The 21,854-nt window shown below is 35.8% G+C and overlaps 1 protein-coding gene across 1 annotated transcript in view; it reads right to left on the bottom strand.

Annotated features, from left to right (window-relative positions):
• Positions 1 to 20,558, bottom strand: part of LOC100011605 (guanine nucleotide-binding protein G(q) subunit alpha) — a 427,482-nt gene extending 406,924 nt beyond the window's left edge. Inside the window, exon 1 of the mRNA XM_001362422.3 lies at positions 18,991 to 20,558. Within this exon, the coding sequence (XP_001362459.1) occupies positions 18,991 to 19,126 (136 nt within the window). The 5' untranslated portion in view covers positions 19,127 to 20,558. The remainder of the gene's footprint in view (positions 1 to 18,990) is intronic.
• Positions 20,559 to 21,854: the final 1,296 nt, after the last annotated feature.

The raw sequence follows: 21,854 nt of genomic DNA on the forward strand, positions 1-21,854 counted from the left end.
GAAAAAAAATGTTGCAACCAACCAAAAAGAAAGAGTTCAAAGAAGGGAAAGAGGATTACACTAAGAAATGATACAATAACGGTATGAATAAGGTGATAAATGAGGACTAAGAGGATGAAACTTAATACTTCTCAGAATGGAGATGTGGTGAGAAGGAAAAATACAAAGTACTAAAGAATGGGGAATGGGAGGGCAGGCAATATATGAACCACACTCATCTAAACCAAATAAAGTAGAGTGGAATACACATGTTTCTGCATGCACGCATGTTTGTGTGCACATATATTCACACACAAATAAGTTTAGTGTAAAAATATGTTAAATTCAACAGAGAAATATAAGGGGACAAGGAGAGGGAGGGTTATGTAAAATCTGGGAGGAAGTCACAAAGAAAACATACTTCAACTTCAGAGGGTGAATTGTAAAGAATGGATTAAAAAGAAAGTATAAAACCTAGTGATTGATATCTGAGAAGGAGAAAGAACGGGGAGACAGTGAGATGGAAGGAAATTCTTTCAATTATAGATCACTAATTTTTGTTATATTCATTCTCCATCATCTTCTTTGTAAAGCATGGTATTGATGTTATGGATGGGGCAGGAGAGGAAGAACTATTAAATTATATGACAGAAAGAAATACACAATTAAAAATCACAAAGATCAATACAAATGAAATGAACTCATCAATAAAAATGTAAAAGGATAATAGAATGGATTAGAAAGAAGAATCTAACAATCTTACTTATAAGAAAGACTACTGAAACATAAAGACACATACAAGTTAAAATAAGGAGTTAGAACATGATTCATTATGGTTCACATATATTAAATTTTTAAAAGCTAAGGTAAGCTCAAATAAAGCAATAGTAGAAACTCATTATTTAAATAATTAAGCGAGATATAAAGGAATTTTTTATGCCTAAAGACATCATAGACTATGAGATAACAATAATTTTATGCACATGTGTATATGTGTGTATATATGCACCAACTGTTATATCATCTAGGTACTCTTAACTGAATTAAAAAATAGAAAAAGACAGCAAAATTATAATAGTTGGAGATTTCAATGAACTCATTTCAGAACTAGAAAAATTCAATGCAAAATAATGATCAAAAAAGAAGAAAAAGGCTAAATAGAATTTTAGGGAAAATAAAGATGATGGTTATCTGGCAATTATTGAATAGAAACAGAAAGAAAATATATACAAAACTCAGTGGTGCTATGTAGCATCTTTATAAAAACTGACCACAAATTTGGGCAGACACACACAAAGAATAAAAAAATGCAAAAAAAAAAAACAGAAGTAAAAAATATCTTTTGCTAACAATGAAATATAAAGCAGAGTCAACAAAAATTCTTGGAAAAAAAACTTAAACTTAAATGAAGGTTAAGTAATTTAATAATAAGGAACTTGTGGGTCAATAAACAAATCATAGAAAATAGACAATTTCACCAAAGAAAATAGAAACCATGGGAAAACATACCAAAACTTTTGGCATATATTCAAAGCAATCCTTTGGAAAACATTTATCTCCAAATATTTTCATCAACAAAAGAGAGAAAGAGAAAATAAATAAATTGAGCATAAAACTAAAAACAAAAGCAAGACACAAGAAAAAGAGCAAATTTTAAAACCTCAACTAAACAACAAAACAGAAATATGATAAAATAAAAGAGATGAACAAAACTGATAGTAAAAAAATTAAAGCAAAGCATGTGGGATGGATGGATAAATTGATAAATAACATAAGGGCCTAGCATTTTGAAGAAAAAAATAACAAAACAGATGAACAATGAACTATTGCCTGCTGTGATTTTTTAAAATAGAAAAGCCAAATAACCAAAATAAAAAATGAAAAACAATTTAAAACACATGAAGATGAAATAAAAGAAATTAGTAGAAATTCATTTGCCCAATTATATGCCAAATAAAATTGATCCATAAAGTGAATATTTATAAAAATGTAAAATATCTCAATTAAAAAACACAATACAATTTAAATAATGCAATCTGAGAGGACAAATTTAATAAGCTATAAGTGGTGTCCCTGGCCCAAGGGAAGTGGGTGAGGAATAGCAATGACTTATAAATGAATATCAAATATTCATAGAACAACATGTCCAACATTACATAAAATGTTTGCAAAAATAGAAAAAGAAGGAATTTTACTAAATTTATCCTGCTATATTATTATGGTCTTACTACCTAATCTAAGAAAAGATAAAACAGAGAAAGAAAAAATTAAGTGTGATAGTCCTAATGAATATGAATGCAAAAATATTGGATAAAATATTCACAGACACTACATAGCAGCAGGTTAAAAAGCTTATTCATTATAACTAGATTAGAATTATTATATATCTAAAATGCATATTTTGTTCAACATCTTTTAAAACTCTAAATTTATGTGATCATATTCACAATAAATCTAAGTTTTAAACATGATATCAATATATACAATAAAACATTTTTTAAATAGTATTTTATTTGATCATTTCCATGCATTTTTCATTAAAGACAAAGATCATTTTCTTTTCCTCCCTCCCACCCCCCGTGGCCGACGCATGATTCCACTGGTATCACATGTGTTCTTGATTCAAATCCATTGTCATGTTGTTAGTATTTGCATTAGAGTGTTCGTTTAGAGTCTCTCCTCTGTCATGTCCCCTCAGCCATTATAGTCAGGCAGTTGCTTTTCCTCGATTTTTCTACTCCCTCAGTTTGTACTCTGCTTATGGATAGTGTTTTTTCTCCTTGATCCCTGCAGATTGTGCAGGGACATTGCATTGCCACTAATGGAGAAGTCCATTACGTTCGATTATACCACAGTGTGTTTGTCTCTGTGTACAATGTTCTCCTGGTTCTGCTCCTCTCGCTCTGCATCACTTCCTGGAGGTCGTTCCAGTCTCCATGGAACTCCTCCACTTTATTATTCCTTTTTGCACAATAATATTCCATCACCAACATATACCACAATTTGTTCAGCCATTCCCCAATTGATGGGCATCCCCTCGTATAATATACAATACTCATTTCTATTAAAAACATTTAAAAAGCATAGTAATAAATGGACCCTTTCTTTAAATGGTAAATAGCAACTACTGAAAACTAGTAGTTAGCATTATCTTTAAAGGAAAAAATGACAGAGGTATTTCCAGTAAAATCAGAATTAAAGCAAGGATATCTATCACCATCATTATTATTTTATATAGTTCGAGAAATGCTAGATACAACAAAAAGAAATTGAAATAATAAGCACAGAAGAAATAAAATTGTTGCATATTATAGATTATATGATAAATGATAGGATTCTAAAGAAGCTGAAGATTCAACTAAGAAATAATATTAAGCAATAATTTCAGCAGGATATAAAGTAAACTACCTCTTCTGTATATTATCAACAAAAGCAACAAAAAGAAATAGAAATGGAAATTCCTCTCAAAATAACTAGAGTGTATACAACATTTTGGAATCTGTCTACTAAGACATACAAAGGAATTCTATAAATACAACTACAAAGTACTTTATGAAAAGAAAGAATTGAAGAAATAATAATTGCTCATGATAGGTGCATGCCAATACAGTGATCCCTCACCTACCGTGAGAGTTACATTCCAGAGACCCTCGCAATAGGTGAAAATCCTCAAATTAGTGACATTATATTTATTTTATTATTTATATATATATATATACATATATTTTTTTTAAGGCTTTATGAACCCTTCCCACTCTCCTATAAATCTTTTCCACACTATTATTAAGCTATAGTCACTGAGCCAAGCAGCACCCAGGATACAGAAAACAGCACTGTGGTTGGTCACCTTTCATTCCATCAGTCAATAGTGTGCCCTGATAAGTGTAACTCCATGATATAGTATTAGACTTAAAAAAACAAACAAACAAACATAGAGTGAAGCTGTGATAAGTGAACTGTGATATAGCAAAGGATGACTATGTTATAAAAAATTATGAAACTATCCAAATTAATATACCTTTTCAGTGCCATATCAATCAAATAAATAGGATTACTTTATAAACCCAGGAAAAATAATTTAAAAATTAATCTGGAGGAACAAAAAAGTCAAACATTTAAAAGGAAATTATGAAAAAAAAATAAGTGGAAAATTAAGAGCTTTCCCATAGATTTCAAACTATACTAACAAAGCAAAAATCATCGAAACTATCAGGTATTGGTTGAAAATTAGAAACGTTGATCAGTAGAAAAGATTATGTATATAATCTATGAAGGCAAACAATTATAATAGCATATTATTTAATAAATTCAGACACCACCATCCATTCACACTAATGAAGTAAAAACTCAATTTTTGATTAAAAAAAATGCTAGGAGAATTGGAAAGCAACTCTATCAGAAATTAGGTTTAAAACAATATCTCATACCATATATCACAATAATCACCAAGTAGATATAGGCCCTAAATATTCAAAGTTATATCATAAACAAATGAGAAGAGTCAGAAATCATCTAGTTTTTAAAACTAATAACAGAGAGAGAATTCTTGATCAAAGATGTGAGTTTTTAAAAAACAGGATTACAAAAGATAAAATGGAAGTTTTTATTAGATAAAATTGAAAATCTTTTGCATAAGCAAAATCAAGGCCATTAAAAATAGAGGGAAAACAATTTATTGGGAGAAAGGGCAGAAGGGGCAACCTTAGCAGGAATTTTTTTCTAAAATACTGTGATATCTGAGTGACTCAAATATATAAGAACCAGAGTCACTGCCCAATAAGTGAATGGCTAAAGATATGAAGAGGAACGTTTCAAGAGGGAAAAAAAGTGAAGCAATTCCTTTAGCTATTCCTATAACTATATGAAATATATTCCAAATTATTACCTATAAAAGAAATGCAAATTTTCAAAACTTTAATGTTCTAATTCACACCCATAAAATTGGTAAGGATTATGAAAAGTGGAAAATTACAATTGACAGAAGGAATATGGGAGGTCAGGAATGCTAATGCACTGTTGAAGGAGCTGCAATTGGTCCAGCTAATTCTGAAACTATCAAAAAATGACTTTGCTATGCATACGCTTTGACCCAGATATATCACTATTAGGCAGAATTCCTAAAGATTTGGAATAAAAAATGTTTCATGTGATAGCAAAGAACTGGAAATCAAGAGGATACCCATAAATGGAGAATGACTGAATAAATAATGGCAAAAGGATATAATTAATTCAGAGAAACTTCCAGAAACTTGTAATGCAGAATAGGGACAAAACCAGGAGAAAAATTTTATTCAACAAAAATAACATTGTGAAGAAAAACAACTTTATTTTGAAAATGTGTATCTATCAATGAAATGATTATGATTTCTGAACATCAATGATGAAGCATTTTGCCTACCTTCTGATAGAAAAATGATGTAATCAAGCACAGAATAAGACATATTTTTAGACATGGACACTATGTATATTTATTTTGCCTAAGTTTATTTTTTTTACAAATAAGGGGTTTTACATGATAGGAGTAGAGGCCATTGAGGAATAGAAGGGACCTAATGACTTAAATGCCCCAAAAAATGTGCCCTTGAAACTTTTTTTTAAATACATGGAAGAAAACAGAATGAAGCTCAGAGGACCTGAAGGAGACAGATGAGTAGGATAACTAAGTTGAATTTATTATATCCTTTGAAAAATGCAAGTGGACATAGTAAGGATTAGCAGTTTCATTATAATCTTCTGGTCTTTGTTTATGGAAATATCCATGCTGAGTATTCATATCATTCATAATAATAACAAATACTTTTAAAAACTAAAATATATCAATTTGCAAAAAAACATGAAAGGAAATGAAGAGGATTTTGAAGGTCTTCAAGGGAGAGTAGGAATGAAGGTTATTAGGGCTAACTGATGATACTATCACATGGCTGATAACTTACCATTTTTTGATTATGCTATTAAAGATTGTTCCTCTAAACTACTCTCTCTGCTCTCCAACAATCAAAGGGTAAAGAGGATTGGCATCTCCAGGAATCACTACCATTACTATACAATTTTCAGTGGTAGGATTTAATTACAATAAACAGGTTTTCTCAGCAACTGTTCAATGTTATTTTACAATGACATCATTAATACATTATAACCAAACCGTACCTTAAGGCCATGAAAATCCACTATTATGTTGACTATTCAAAACATTGTTCTTATGAAAACAACTGTCAATGTAATATTGCTTCATCTAACACTATGTATCTGGAAAAGATTAAGTACACTAAGATGAGGAAAGTTTATACTAATAAAAGGAATAAAAAACATTCATTGTTCTACTTATCTACTTCTACTTATCTAAGCACCTAAACACATATCACAAGTCACTTACTTTTCAGTTATTCAATCAACCTACTTCCCTTCTTACTAGACCGTAATCACATGATATTTGACAGCAGTACTAACTTAGAAGTTCCCTAAATATTTAGAAAGTATAAGAATCAGAAAGGCAAAAGTATATCACTACTTATTTGCTTGAGTCTTGTGATCATAACTAATCAAGTCATTGAAATGAATTATAATATAATGAAAGTAAATGGGTGGGATTCCCATGAAAGAGAATCATCAATCCTCCTTCTAGTCAAAAGAGAAAAACAAAATAAAGTCTTATGGTCTAGGAGATTAAAGCTACACTTCATTTTAATCCCCAGTCATGGTGTTAGAAGGAGCCAGGAATCACTCAGCCAACATGCATTTATTAAGTACATACTATGTTCCAAGGCATTGTGTTAAAGCGTAGGAGATTTTTAAAAGGCAAAATAAATAAACAAAAAGCCTACTAGTAAAAAATCAAAAAGTAAGAAAAAATCTTTTTCTTCCTTGGAACGGCATAAAGTAGAAAAGATGGAGAAAAGGAAATGAAAAAAAAGTATAATTCTATGCCACTTTGAGTTAAATTATCTTTGTTCTTTGTTAACATTCTCTCTATTGAAATTATATTACATAACTTTTGATATATTTAATATTTACCTGCATACCTATTTTATTCATACCTACCCTTCCTACATTACCCCCCTTCTGCCCTCTACCACAAAACACACACACAACAGACTGTGAGCTCCTTCAATTGTGGGGATGTTTTGTTGTCTCTGTGTCCCAGAAACCTAGGAGAGTACCTAGAGTATGCTAAGCACTGAAAATATGTTTGTGGAATTAGACAACTAAATTTGAATACTAAAGATTATCAAGAGGAGTCAAAGGTAGGGAAGGTGAAATTACTCATCAGGATTCTAGTTTCTAAGAAAAAAAGAATGTGTAAGGCCACCTCTTACAAGTATTTATGAATACACTACTAAACATCAGCATTCCTTTCCCACATGAGAATCAAAATGCCTCATTATAGCATTTTTCTTTAATTTGTGGTTCAATTATTGTTCCCTTCTGTGAAATATCTTGAATATAATGACACTAAAAACACTTTAGTTCCCACTACATACTTCCTTGAAACATCTACTCCCTTTCAAATTATTCACAATCAAAGATTAATCTTATACTAAACTTACATGGAATTGTCTCCTACAAAATATTCTGTATATGTTTCAGGAGGGAGAGAGAAAGAGAAAGAGGGGTGGGAGAGAGACAGAGACAGAGAGAGACAGAGAGAGAGAGAGACAGAGAGAGACAGAGAGAGAGAGAGAGAGACAGAGAGACAGAGAGACAGAGAGAGACAGAGACAGAGACAGAGAGACAGAGAGACAGAGAGAGAGAGACAGAGAGAGACAGAGACAGAGACAGAGAGACAGAGAGACAGAGACAGAGAGAGAGACAGAGAGAGAGACAGAGAGAGAGAGAGACAGAGCACTTCCTATTTATACAATTGGACAAATTGCTATTTAGCTTTTAATTCAGCAACAACACAAAATATTCAAATCAATTCCATCCCCAATGAAAAATGAATCATAGGCAAACACTTGACCAGAGAAATGTTGCCTTTTCCAAACAACATTAATCTACTTGCCCAAGTCAACCCAAAAGCAACCTATGAGGATAGAAAATAAAAAACATCCCAGATAAAAAAAGAGACTTAAAAACACATAGGGTTTTTTTCAACATTATAAGTCAACATGTCACTCTTACAGATGGTAAGTAAACAACAGGGGAAAAAAAACCTTTTTTAATCAATGGTTATAATCACTTCCTCTGAGAATTATTACTTTCTCTCAGAGAAATTCAAGGCCTGTGACCAACACACTCAGAAAAAAATAATAACCTACAATAGTTACTAAATTGAAAACCCTTTCTGGCCTCCAGCTTATCAGTCAGTAAACATTTATTGGGTAGATACCAGATATAGTAAGTATAGTGGAGGGAATTTAAATAATTATCAGGCATTCTTGCCCTCAAGAAAGTTATAGTTTAGGGGGCAGCTGGGTGGTTCAGTGGATTGAAAGCCAGGCCTAGAGACAAGAGGTTCTGGGTCCAAACCTGGCCTCAGTGGTGTGACCCAGGGCAAGTCACTTGACCCCCATTGCCTAGACCTTACTGCTCTGCTGCCTTGGAATCAATACACAGTGTTGATTCTATGATGGAAGGTAAGGGTTTTTAAAAAAAGAAAGCTATAGTTTAGTTGTTGAGGTAAAGCATAATGACTTTTAATTTTAATCTGACAATATAAGGGATTGTGTTGAATGTTCTAAGAATTTAAAATTCTTATGAATTTTTGCTTTCCCAAGCTGTAGATCCAAATGATAATACTATAGCTCTGCCACTAGCTTTCAACTGCTTTATGTCTCTATTTTTAATTAAAAGACAATACAAGGTACAATGAGACAAAGGATTTATAAGAAGGGCATATCAGTACCAAGTAAGTTTTCTATAATGAAAGAGAATGAACTGGAACAATTATTCAAAATCCTTCTAGAAAACAAAAAAATGTACACTACAACACAAAGATTGTACACTATGATCAAATAAGATTTATACCAGGACTGTAGGTGATTATTATCAAATTATCAACATAATCTATTATATTAATAAAAGAAATAAAAATCATATTATTATATTAATAGATGTAGAAAAAGCCTTTGATAAAATACAACACTCATTCCTATTAAAATACTGGAAAGCATAAGTATAAAATGGAGTTTTTCTTAAAATGATATGAAGCATCTACCTAAAAGCGAATATTATCCATAATGGAGATAACCTAGAAGCCTTCCCAATGAGATCAGGAGTGAAAAATAATCACCAATATTATTTAACATAGTATTAGATAGGAATAAGTAATAGGAATAAGAGGGGGAAAGTAACTGAAGGACTCAGAATGGGCAAAGAGGTAATAAAAGCTCTTTTTGCAGACAATATGATGGTATATTTGGACAATCCTAGAAATTCAGCTAAAAAGTTAATTGAAACTATATAATTTTAGTAAAGTTACAATAGTATATAAAATAACTCATATAAATCATCATCATTTTTATATATTACCAAAAAAGCCCTGCAAGAAAAGAGAGAAAAAGATACTAAATTTAAAATAACCATGGATAGAATAAAATACTTGGGAGTATATCTGCCAAAACAAACCTAGGAACTACATGAACATAATTAGGAAACACTTTTTACACAAATAAAGTGAAATCTAAATAACTGGAGAAATAGAAATTGTTCATAGATGGGCAGAGCCAATATAATTAAAATAACAATCCTACTTAAACTAATAAACTTATTCAGTGCTATCCCAATCAAATTACAAAAAAAAATCTTATTGACTTAAAAAAATAATAAAAATCATTTGAAAGAACAAAATATCAAGAACAACAAAAGAATTAATAAAACGTAAAGGCAGCCTAGCAGTACAGGGTTTTTAACTATATTATAAAGCAGCAATTATATAAAATATCTCACACTGGCTAATATATATAAAAGTTAAAACAGTGGAACATAATAAACATACCACCAACAATAGTAAAAAATTTCAGTAACTTTATTTTTGACAAAATTATAGATACAGGTTATTGGGATAAGAAATCATTGTTTGGCAAAAATTTCTGGGACAGCTAGTAAGTAGTTTGGCAGAAACTAGATATAGAACAACATATTATAATATTCACTAACATAAAATCAAAATGTATATGTGATCTTAACATAAAAGGAGACATCAAAATCAAATTAGAAGAATGAGGAACATATCACCTATCAAATTTATGGACAGGAGAGGAATTTACAAGTAAACCAGAGGCGGAGAGCATGGTGAAATATAAGATGGATAATTTTGGAGTACATTAAATTGAAAAGTTTTATACAAATAAAACAAATGTTTCCAAGATTAGAAGAAAATTGTGAGAAAAAATATCAGTCTCTTGGTTAGAGGTCTCATATGTAAACTATATAGAAAACTTTGGCAAATTTATGGGAATAAAAATCATCCTCCAATTGTTAAATGGGCAAAAATCATGAACAGACAATTTCTGAATGAAGAAATCAAAGCCATATATAAGTATATGAAAAACTACTCTAAATTATTATTGATTAGGGAAATGTAAACCAAAATAATTCTGAGATATCATCTCACACCTATCAGATTGGCTAAAATGAAAAAAAAAAGGCAAAATGACAACTGATGGATGAAATGTAGAAAAGTGGCAACACTAATACACTATTGGTGGAACTGTAGATTGACCCAACCATTTTGGAGAGCAATTTAGAATCATACCTAAAGAGTAGGCTGTATACCTTTTGATCAAGCAATACCATTACTGGGTCTATTTCCCAAGAAGGTCAGAGGAAAGGGAAAAGATGTTCCAAAATATTTATAACATATCTCTTTGTGGTGGAAAAGTACTGGAAATCAAGGTGATGCCCATCAATTGGGAAATGGCTTAACAAATTGTAGCATATGATTGTGCCATAAGAAATGATGAGCAGATTAATTTTTTAAACTTGTAAAGAACATGAGATAATGAAAAGTGAAGTGAGTAGGACCACAATAGCATTATATACAGCTACAGATTTGATATCTGAAGAATTGAATGTTCACCTCCAGAGAATAAACTGAGAAGTGGAAACATGAAAGACAAAATCTACATATACATATCTATTTGCTAGATGATGCCTTCTATAATATGGAAAAGGGAAGGAGGGGCAGCATACCTGGGAAGGAAGAAAGGAAGGAAGGAAGGAAGGAAGGAAGGAAGGAAGGAAGGAAGGAAGGAAGGAAGGAAGGAAGGAAGGAAGGAAGGAAGGAAGGAAGGAAGGAAGGAAGGAAGGAAGGAAGGAAGGAAGGAAGGAAGGAAGGAAGGAAGGAAGGAAGGAAGGGAGGGAGGGAGGGAGGGAGGGAAGAGGAAAGAAAGAAAGAAAGAAAGAAAGAAAGAAAGAAAGAAAGAAAGAAAGAAAGAAAGAAAGAAAGAAAGAAAGAAAGAAAGAAAGAAAGAAAGAAAGAAAGAAAGAAAGAAAGAAAGAAAGAAAGAAAGAAAGAAAGAAAGAAAGAAAGAAAGAAAGAAAGAAAGAAAGAAAGAAAGAAAGAAAGAAAGAAAGAAAGAAGGAAAGAAAGAAAGAAAGAAAGAAAGAAAGAAAGAAAGAAAGAAAGAGAGAGAGAAAGAGAGAAAGAGAGAAAGAGAGAAAGAGAGAGAAATGTGGACTAAGCTCACACATCATGTAATTACACAAACAGAAAGGCAGATATATCAATACCTGTATATGTGAGAGAGATATAATTATATGAATACATAAAGACACTATGATTCCTTTACCCCCCCCCCCCAAAAGGGCTTGTCCTCAGATCGGAATCTATTTATCCCACTACCTCATCACATCCTACCTATCTAAGCCTTTGCAAAAAGGATCATACAGTAATAGATGAGTTAAAATGGACCTTAGAGATCATCTAATCCAACTCACCTCACTTTACATGTGAAGAAACTTAAGACTTCAAAGTTCAACAGATAAATAAAGGGTAGAGAGAGAATTTGAACTTCGGTCTGTTTCCAAATCTGGAGATCTTACTGTACCATATGATCCCAGAGAGTTCATTACTATAAATAGAAACTAAGTGACATACCCAAGATCACAGACCTAGTAAGTGGCAGAAGTAGATTTGAATTTAGAACTTCATGATTCCAAGTCCAGTACTGTCACCCCTACACAACATTGCCTCTTCACAGTCATGTTTAATAAATATTAATTTTGTTCTTAACATGCTTCCCAAGATTTAAGTCCAAGCAGTTTATACTGACATCTAAAATGGAATTTCAAGAACAAGAATTGTAATTCAGTTCACAAGCCTAAAGCAACTGGAATATGCGTATATATTATTGTGGAGCAATAGTGCATGGCTGCTTGATATTTGTTAATTAATTTACTACAAATATGCTCAAGTTCTCTTTTTCTGTGCTGTCCCTGATGGACACTGGTCTTCATTCACTAGTCTGACAGACAGGTGTTTAAATTATGAACAGTCTAACAAATAATAGGTGATTGCTGAACAACTTCCTATAATTTTATTTCTAACAGCTGTTCACTTGCAATAGTGTTTGAGTCTGAGAATAGATTTTTCTTTAATGCTATTCCATTCAGCAGGGTAAGAGAAAATGTTCACTGTTTACAGTATTCAGTTATTGCAACAGAGTTAATTACCAGCAATCACACATTTTACCTTATAACATCATTTCACACTTTCCTAGGATGTATTCTGCAGAGATCTCATTTGCTTAAGAGCCATTATAATAGTTTTCCACAAAATTGTCCCTGCCCTCCTGCATCTGCTAAGAAAATAGACCTTTAGCCTGTTAAAAATTCTGTGATTGGATCCATACTGTGGGTGGAGAGCCTAATGACAACAAATTGTTCTTACATGTTTTGTGTCCCTTTCTGTCTTAAACTTTCTTAAAAACAACTTCCTCTAAGATGTATAAAGTACTTCTGGACCCCTCTACAACATTTCTTCTGAGATCAATGGGAAGGATGTAACCATATGCAAAGAGAAAAATGTGAATGCTCCAGCAGAAAAACCTTCCTTGACAATACATGAAAGGAATTTAATTGGATTAAAACTTAGATCATCATGGGAAAAAAAGTTCATTTTTCCTAAGAAAGTGCCATTCACCTAATCATAAATGAGATGGTTACTTTCTGACCCATAAAAATGTATGTCAGTAAAAATCAGGGCCCAAGTACTCATGGCAACCATACATTTCAAAGTTTCCAGGACACTCAGTTTTAAGAAAAAAAAAATTACTAGCATTTGCAAAAAAGAATCTCATTTATCATTCTGGGTATCCTGATTTTTAGCTCAGGAAATATGTATGTCATCTTACATAGACTGTACACATTTCATCTTTTAAAAGTGAACAATGTACTTACCAGGAAGGACAGTGGTATAAGTAAGAAAGAGAGCCAGGTTACTGTATATCAAACTTTGTGATACTGAACCATTCTTATTCCAATTCATACTACAAAATCATCTAAAACATTTTATTTAGAAATATGAGGGACCACTTAACTGTCAACCAAAGAGTGAATTTGGGCAGAAGAACTTACACGACAGAAATAATGTAAATAGGAAGTGAAGGTACAGTTATCTGACAAGATGAAAGCAATGTAGACAGTGTGTCTACACAGTTAAATAAAAAACCTCACAACAATGTTAAGTAGGGCTCCAGCTTTCATTTTATGAGGGATGCTTCACCTTTCTTTTCATTTATTTCTAGACAAGTATGAACATTTTATTACAGAAAAGAGGAACTGAATTTTTAAATCTTAATATTTGAAGATACTTTACAAGTTGAAGTTGTTTTTACAAAAAAAAAAAAACAGTAGATTTTTTTAAAAATTGGGACTCCAATGGGAACTCATTAACACCACATTCCTGCGTTGAAAGGGAGGTCTTCACACTAGACTTGCCCCAGGGTTGATTTCTCTCTCTGTTTCTGACTAGATAAAAATAATATCATCTAGATAAATCAAGAAAAAATCATACTCATTCTTGCTTCATGTATCTTGATCTATGAGTTAAAAATTCTTTAACCATGCAGATATATTATCTAAATCAACCTCCCAACTCTTTAATATCTATCAGGACTATGCTTTTGTTTCATGGAACAGAAATTATTTTATATTCAATTTATGTGTCGTTTTCTATTTACTTATCTGCGGTCACATTGCTTCTCCAGAGTAGAATATTGATTCTTTGAGAGCAGAAATTGTGTCCATGTTGTTGGATCTACAATATGGAGCACAGTGCTTGACACATAACAGACACATAATGTCTGATGAATTATATACCTAACTAAAATGAATTCAATTGGATTGAATAGACTTGATATCACATTAAGTATCCAAATACAAACCTTTTGAATTGTGAGTTTTTTTACTATCAAAAACTTCTAATAATTTATATCCATATATTCTAGGTTTTTTCTTATACATTTTTCTAGTTGACTAGCAGAGAACAATTTTATTTATGACTGTTAGAGAGAATTTTTGTAATAAATCATAGTGTAATTTTTAAATATACTATGTGTGTTTATAACAGAGAAGAAAAAATTATATGGTCATAAAAAAGAAAAGAATAGGGTTAAGCTATTGAATGCAAGATATAAATAACCAGGAAATGCAATGTCTTGCAATTTCCTTCGAATGCTCATATCTTAGACATGACTTGTCATTTCCAAATACACATAGCATAGCAATGTAGTACACTGTTTCAAATGTAATATAATATTTTGTATTAGGGCTTATAACCCTGATGTGCTTTTCTAACAAGTTGCTTGCAATAGTTGCATACTATAAAAAGAGATCAAGATTTTGTGTCACAGATAAAAATAACAGTATTATATCCTAATAATCCATTCTTTGGTTTGCAATGTTTCAATCAATTCCAGGGAGAGTCTCAAATCCACATTATTCTAAAGTGTTCGATTTTGTAGCCAGATCTCTGAATTAGCTGAGGAGACCAAAAGTATATGTTAGTTTTCCTAGGACTGGCTAAGTTACATGCTAACATTTTTGAAATTTTGCATTTTTTCAATTGCCAGAAATTAATAAAGTCATTGCTAAAAAGTTTTGCCAAGCCACAATTCTTATCAATGACCTAACTTCTGAAGAATAGGAGCTTTCAAAATTTATGAATTAAAAAATAGATGAAGAGCAGATTTCCATTTAGGATCCAAAAAATTAACCAAATCAAGTTTCCTTATCAATATATTGTATATAAATTCAGATAAGTCATGTTCTTAATTTAACACCAGAGCATCAAAGGGAGTGGCTCATGGACAGTCAGATAAAAATATATCTCCTCTGAGAGAATAATTAAAGAAGCAAACATTATATAATTTACATATAGTAAATACCCCAAAGTACCCAATAAGGACAAATTAGATCATTCTCTATGGGACATACAGCAAACAAATAAAGTCCAAAAGTGTTGGAGAGAAGTAGATAAATATTAAAACATCATCAAACCTGGGAGAAGGATAAGAAAGAAGATCTGATAGTTATATGAAATGAAGGGAAAATGAATGTTAAAAATGTAATATTATTAAGAGGGGAAATTTTTGTCAGATTATTTTAGGAAACAAAGAATTAAATATTCAAAGTATTTCTCAAGTACCATACAACTCAGTACTCATTTGGCATGAAACTGTATTTGAGCCAAAAATGTCCCAAAATTTATAAGCACCATTTATTAGTAGTAGAAAAATAACCAAAATTTCCCTTTCATCATTTAGCTCCTAAAATCAAATAGTTAAATTTTAAAAGGCATAAACTGGCACAATTTCAAATACCCACAAAATAATCTTTAGGGGAAAAAAAAGAAAGAAATTCTCTAAATAGTCTCCTGACTTTAAGTATAATGGCATCTTCAATGCCACTTAGTAATTTACTTTGAAAAGCATTTTACTCTGATACCATAGGGTATTTTCCCCTCTCCAACACTTTAAATAAGTTGGTAACAATGAATACTTATTAAACATCTGAGCAATGATATTGTGCTACAATTTCCTGTAACCACTAGTGGAAGGTAGTCCCACACTGAATAGCTACTCAAGTGCAAGTCAAATGAAATAGTGAAGGAATGAATAAATAATTGCTTTACAAAAAAACACATAGTTTTCAATAGACCAAAAGCACCTCCCTTATACTCTCATATTCTGTGTCTCTGTCTCTCTTTCTGTGTCTGTCTCTTTTTCTGTCTCTCTCTCTCCAACCCTTCCAGGATCTCTAAGATAGACCTGCATTTTTTCATCTTTAGCCAGTAAATCATTAATAATCTCATTATAGACTGATTTCTCAGGTTGCATGAAAAGTCTACATTTATCATACAGCATAAAGCAATGTAGGCATTTTAGGATGCTTATGTTACAGAAATCAAGAATGATATATGAAACTAAAATCACTTGACAATTCTTACATTTTAAAGGGTCTTGTCTAGCACATGGCAATCTGTATAATCTTTAAATCTTTAAGCAGGCTGTTGATTTTAAAACCTAAACTTTAATTCCAGGTTACGCTATTACAGGAGCAGAAAGGACAGATTTTAATAAATTTGAAGGGAATTCTAATAAGCCTAATCAATTATTTGAGATGGATAGGAGAGGTGGGGAGAGTCAAAGCAAGATATTTCCCAGAACCTCAAACCCAGAGAGCTTACATGTGGATTGCTACTTTCCTTCCCCTCCCTTAAAAAGACAAGATTAACTATCATTTTCTAAAACAAAGAAGGCCTATTTAAATAAACATAGAATACATATTTACAAGCAAATATAATCTTCCTTTGGGGCATGTTTCTGAGGCCTTTTGACTGCCTTCTCTGGGCTCTACTCTAAACTCCAGAGAAGTCCAACCACTGAAACATTTGTTGCACTAAGCAGGGTAAGGGTTAGAAATCTTGGAACCTGCTGTTCAAACCATAAACAGAAACAACTCAAGGCAGAATGCAGGTCAGGAAGGGAAAAAAATACTTTTTGAAACAATAAGCTTAATATGACATATTTATGCTTTCTAATTATGTGTCTCCACAAGAAACACATTTCCTCCCCACTTTTCCTCATTGCAGAGAAAATCTAATCTATCCATTTGTGCAATTTCAGCCATTAAAAAGTAGCCCCCAATTTGGCTCATCACAGTCTTCATCATAAAATCTTGGTTTCTGCATCCCTCATTTCATTACCTTAAATCCCATATCTTTTTCTTCAGTTTTTATACCCTCCGTTCCCTCTAAACTAAACATGTGCTTATCTGTCTAACCAGGCTCCAAAGTGACTCACAGGGGATGCTCCTTCACAACATGTATAACTAACCATTTGTATCTTTCTGCCATTATCCTATTTTGTTCCTCCTCTTTAATTGATCCAACACATAAACAATAGGGTTTAAACAGCAAAGTACCTCCTTACCAAAGAAGATGGAATGTTCAAGATAAGAAAATGTAGGTTACTTAGACTCCAGAATAACAGTATTCTTTGTCCAACACAGAATTTTATGTAATGTCTTTCCAACACACAAGTATCCATAAACACTAGGGCAGACATTTTTCAGGCCTATTACTCCAAAGCTCTATACTGTTTCTATCACATTAACTAAGAATTATGTCACACTGTACTGTATGTGAAAAATGATCTCGATTTTGAAAACACTGTCAAATGAAAGCATCAATATGGATTCCTCTCTGAGAAAGGGCATTTTCTGAGCCCTGAGCAGAATTTTTAGACTGACTTCCCCCTCCCCCTCCCCTGCCTGGTTAATGGGAAATTGTCCTAAACTCTGCCCATTTTATTTCTGGTCCAAATGGGCCAGTTCCAAAGGTGTTAAATCACTGTCATTTTCAAACACACAATAGGTGACTATTCAGCTCCACAGGAGTAGCTGAGTGGTTGATTTTTGATTCTTTGCTAGTATCTTTTCTAAAGACAGTGCTTCATGTGGGTTGTCTCATGAAACCAAAAGCTCCCATCACATTACCAACCTCTAACACTCTCACCGCCACAAACCCCAACACCCCGAACCCCAAGTCTTTCTTTTGAAGGAGGTGCAGCTGAGGAAGCCTGCCGCCAAACCTTCCCTTCTTAAGAAGCTCCTCTCCTGTTCTCTCGCTCTTGCTATAGACTCCAGGTTGCAACAGAATTTCACTTCTTTTACAACATTTGCCGCCTCTTTTTCACATCTCACTCTAAACCTCCTTTGCCCCAGCTTCCGAGAGCCACCACCACCACCCCCTTCCTCCATGTCACCACATCAAACCGCCTTCGGAAGCCCCATCGTTTCTCTTACCCTACAAGCCAGAATGCATTCCTAATAAATGCACCGAAAGAAGCACAGACCTGCAATAGCTATTATGCACAGATTATATATGTCTGTACATATATATATATATATATAGGAATCTACATAAAACATGATCCACAGTATATGCGATATATGTGCGCGAACACATTTTCCCGACTCCAATTAGCCTAACGGAAATAGCACGCTCCCACGGAGCTTAGGCAAAGAAACTGGGAGTTGAATTCCTATTTCTCACTCCCCCTCTCTCACCCCCAAATCCACATGCCCTACCCCCCACACACCTTTTGTTGATACGACTTTCATATGTACCGTATCCACATCAGATACAAACGCATACATAATGCATAGTCCTTGGGTTTGCATATACCCGGGTACATTACATCCGTATAGCTTTTAACACTGAGGGGCAGGAGGAACACGGGGGGCGTAGGGAATGCATATGGAAAGATACGCTCCATAAGGGCACCGTGCGCGCGCGCGCGTGTATGTGCGTGTGTGTGTGTGTGTGTGTGCGTGTGTGCGCGCTTGTGATGTGGTGTGGTGTGGTGTGGTGTGTGTGTGTGTGTGTGTGTGTGCGTTGGGTGCTGGGGGAGGGGTGCCTGGTGAGCGCATCAGCAGTTGGGGGTGCAGAGGGCAGCTGCCCCAAGGGTGGAAGGAGGGGGAGGAAAGGAGAGGCGGAGGGAACCGAGGTGGATGGGGCAAAGGAAGGGAAGTAGTCGGGGAGTGAGGGGAGGAGGCTCTCCTACTTACCCAACAGCAGCAGCTTGAGCTCCCGGCGTGCGTCCCGCTTGTCCCGGCGGAGCTGCCTCTCGATTTCATCGTTAATCCGCCGGGCTTCTTTGGCTTCTTCGCTCAGGCAGCACGCCATGATGGACTCCAGAGTCATTCTTCCTAACTGCTTCAGACACAACCCCCAGTACCCCCAGAAAACACACGCGCGCGCGCGCTCCTTCCTCACTCACTGCCGCGGGCCGCGGCGGCTGCTAACCCCTGGGCTGGGTGTGGGAAGAGGGACCGGGGTGGGAGGGGGGAAAAGGGGGTCCAGGGTAAGGTAGGGTAGGAAGGGGAGGGGAAGGTGGGAGACTCCTGAAGCCACCCAATGCACGCCTGGCAAAGCCTGATCGCGGCGGCGGGGCCCGGACCCAGAAGCGGAGCTCTCCACCACGGGTGGACGGGAGGTTAGGGAGGTGCAAGGAAGAGAGAGGGGGAAAGGCCCGCTCCCCCTGGCCTCTCTCAAACACGCACCCCCCTCAAAGAATACAACAACCTCCCCCCCACCCCCCACCCCCTCTATCTCCTGCCTCTGTCACTAGCTAGATCCAACTCCTCCTCCTCTTCTAAATCATGCACGGAGCAACATAGAAACATCCACTAGGGCAGCAGCGCGGCTGCGGCGGCGGCGGCGGCGGCGGCGGCAGCAGCAGAAGCAAAAGCAGCAGCCAGCGATGGCACAGACACCAGAGCGCACCCTTTTCCCCTTCTCCGCCTGACACCACTCCCCCAATGCCCCCCTGTATCCTAGATGACACCCGCCGGGATCCCTTTCCCACCCACCCCAGGCTCGCGCGCAAACACACACACACATACACACACACCCCACTCCTTCCTTCTCTCCCTCCTCCCCTCCCTCCTCCCCCTCCCCCTCCCTCTCCTCCTTCCTCCTCCTCTGCTCTCTGCCAGATACCCACCCCCCGGCCCAGATGAGTGGCTGATCAGTTTTCTCCCTCCCCCTCGCCACACACACACATTTTCTTCTCTCAACTGGAGCACAGATCCGGGAGGGAAGCGGCAGCTAGCACCCACCGTGGGGAGAAGAGAAGTAGGAGAAAGAGAAGGAGGTGTTGGCGCTGGTGATGGTGGTGGTGGTGATGGTGATGGTGGTGGTGGTGGTGGTGGTGGTGGTGGTGGTGGTGGTGGTGATGGTAGTGAAACTGGTAGCTGGAGGAGATAGTGTCGATTGCCTCCTCCTGGGTCTCTTTTATTATTGTAATTGTGGTGGTGATTCTTACTGTTCTCGTCTCTTCTGAGACTGCCTCTCACTCTCTTCACTTCCCCAATCCCTTCCCTATCGGGGTTTCAGTTTGCCTGCTCCTTCTGCCTCCTCTGCTGTGTTAAGGCTGCAGCTGTTGTCGGGGCTGATCCTGCTGTTCCTGCTGTCCCTGGCCCAGAGAAGGGGGAGGAGAAGGAGGAGCTGGTAGAAGGGCCGTAGGCTGAGGCTACTGCTGCTGCCGCCACCGCGCCCGAGGCCGCCGGCTGCCCCTGTATGTACTATGTGAATCCAGCACAGGCTGCTACAGCCTCTAACCTGACTTTTCAATGGTTTAGCTTCCCGGGCGTGGTAAGGCAGAAATATGGCGGCCTTTCTCTGTGTCTCTCTGCCCACCAGACAGGAATACTGCTAACTACACACTCCTGGAAACCATAGGGATTCAAACCTCCAAACCCACCCAACAGGCTTGCAAAGCAAATACCACTCCCCAGCAACACCGCCTGTAGACAACCAGCGTGGCGCACCCCCAATGGCCATGAGGAACAGTGTCTTTTTTGTCCTGTAGGGCAGCTAAAAAAAAAAAGGAAAGAAAAAAGTATATACTTAAAAAAAAATCCTAGTTTCTAAAGTACTATTGAATTATAAACCACCTCACTCCACCTCCACCTTTAAGCCATCCTTGGAAAACTTAGACAGGAATTGTGGGGTGGGGTTGAAGGGGAAGCACATTTGTAATTAATTCTAGCTGGTAGTGTGGGAAGAGGATCGTCCATAAAGTTACTTCAGAATGAAATCTAAATCTTGAGCAAAAAAAAAAAAAAATGAAAGTGTTGACGTTTCCAAGAGTTTTAGAGGCAGCATTTGTAACTTTTCAAGCCAGTCAGTTTGTTGGTTATTTTTTACTAGCTTCCTCTTTGTTTTTGAAAATAATGCCACCTTTTCAACATTAGATAGGCACCCCCCCAAAAGCCCTAATAATTAATGACTGCTCAGCTCTTTTAAAATACAGTGATCTGACTGAATAATGTAAACAATGAAACAAAAAATAAACGGGATAATAAACATGGACATTCCAGCAAAATTTCTTCCAACTTTTTATTTCTCTGGTTTAAATTGATACTGTTTGTTTTGATGTTCTTTGGCTACTTTGTCCAATACTCTACTGATAAAAGGATAGGACTTTCTGTGAATTAAATGAGCCAACAGTTCAAGAAATAAAACTACCCCGTCCTTGCTTACCCAAATCTCATGTGTTTACAGGTTAATATATGGCTCAAGGTAATGATGATGAACCTTTTAGAGACAGAGTGCCCCTACCCCACCTCCAAAACGTGCTCCTCCTCCCCCATAGAGTTTGGAGTGCTTCCTGTCCCCACCCTTACCCCACACAAGGGAGGGAGGAAGCACTCCCAATTGGGCTGTTGAGTGGAGAGGTGGGTGAAGTGAGGAATGTCCTCAGCAAGTGTAGAGAAGGGGGATGAGTGGCCCAAGCTCTCTGCCCCCCTCCAGCTCTGTTGCCTGTGAGCTGCCTACCTTACCCCCAATGTAATCCTATCCAGCTGCTGGTCAGAGGGGTAAGGGATATGAAAAAATGTCATCAGGCAGGGTGGAGAGGGGGAAGTCT

The sequence above is a fragment of the Monodelphis domestica genome, chromosome 7, assembly GCF_027887165.1.
Source record: "Monodelphis domestica isolate mMonDom1 chromosome 7, mMonDom1.pri, whole genome shotgun sequence".
NCBI classification, from domain to species: domain Eukaryota; kingdom Metazoa; phylum Chordata; class Mammalia; order Didelphimorphia; family Didelphidae; genus Monodelphis; species Monodelphis domestica.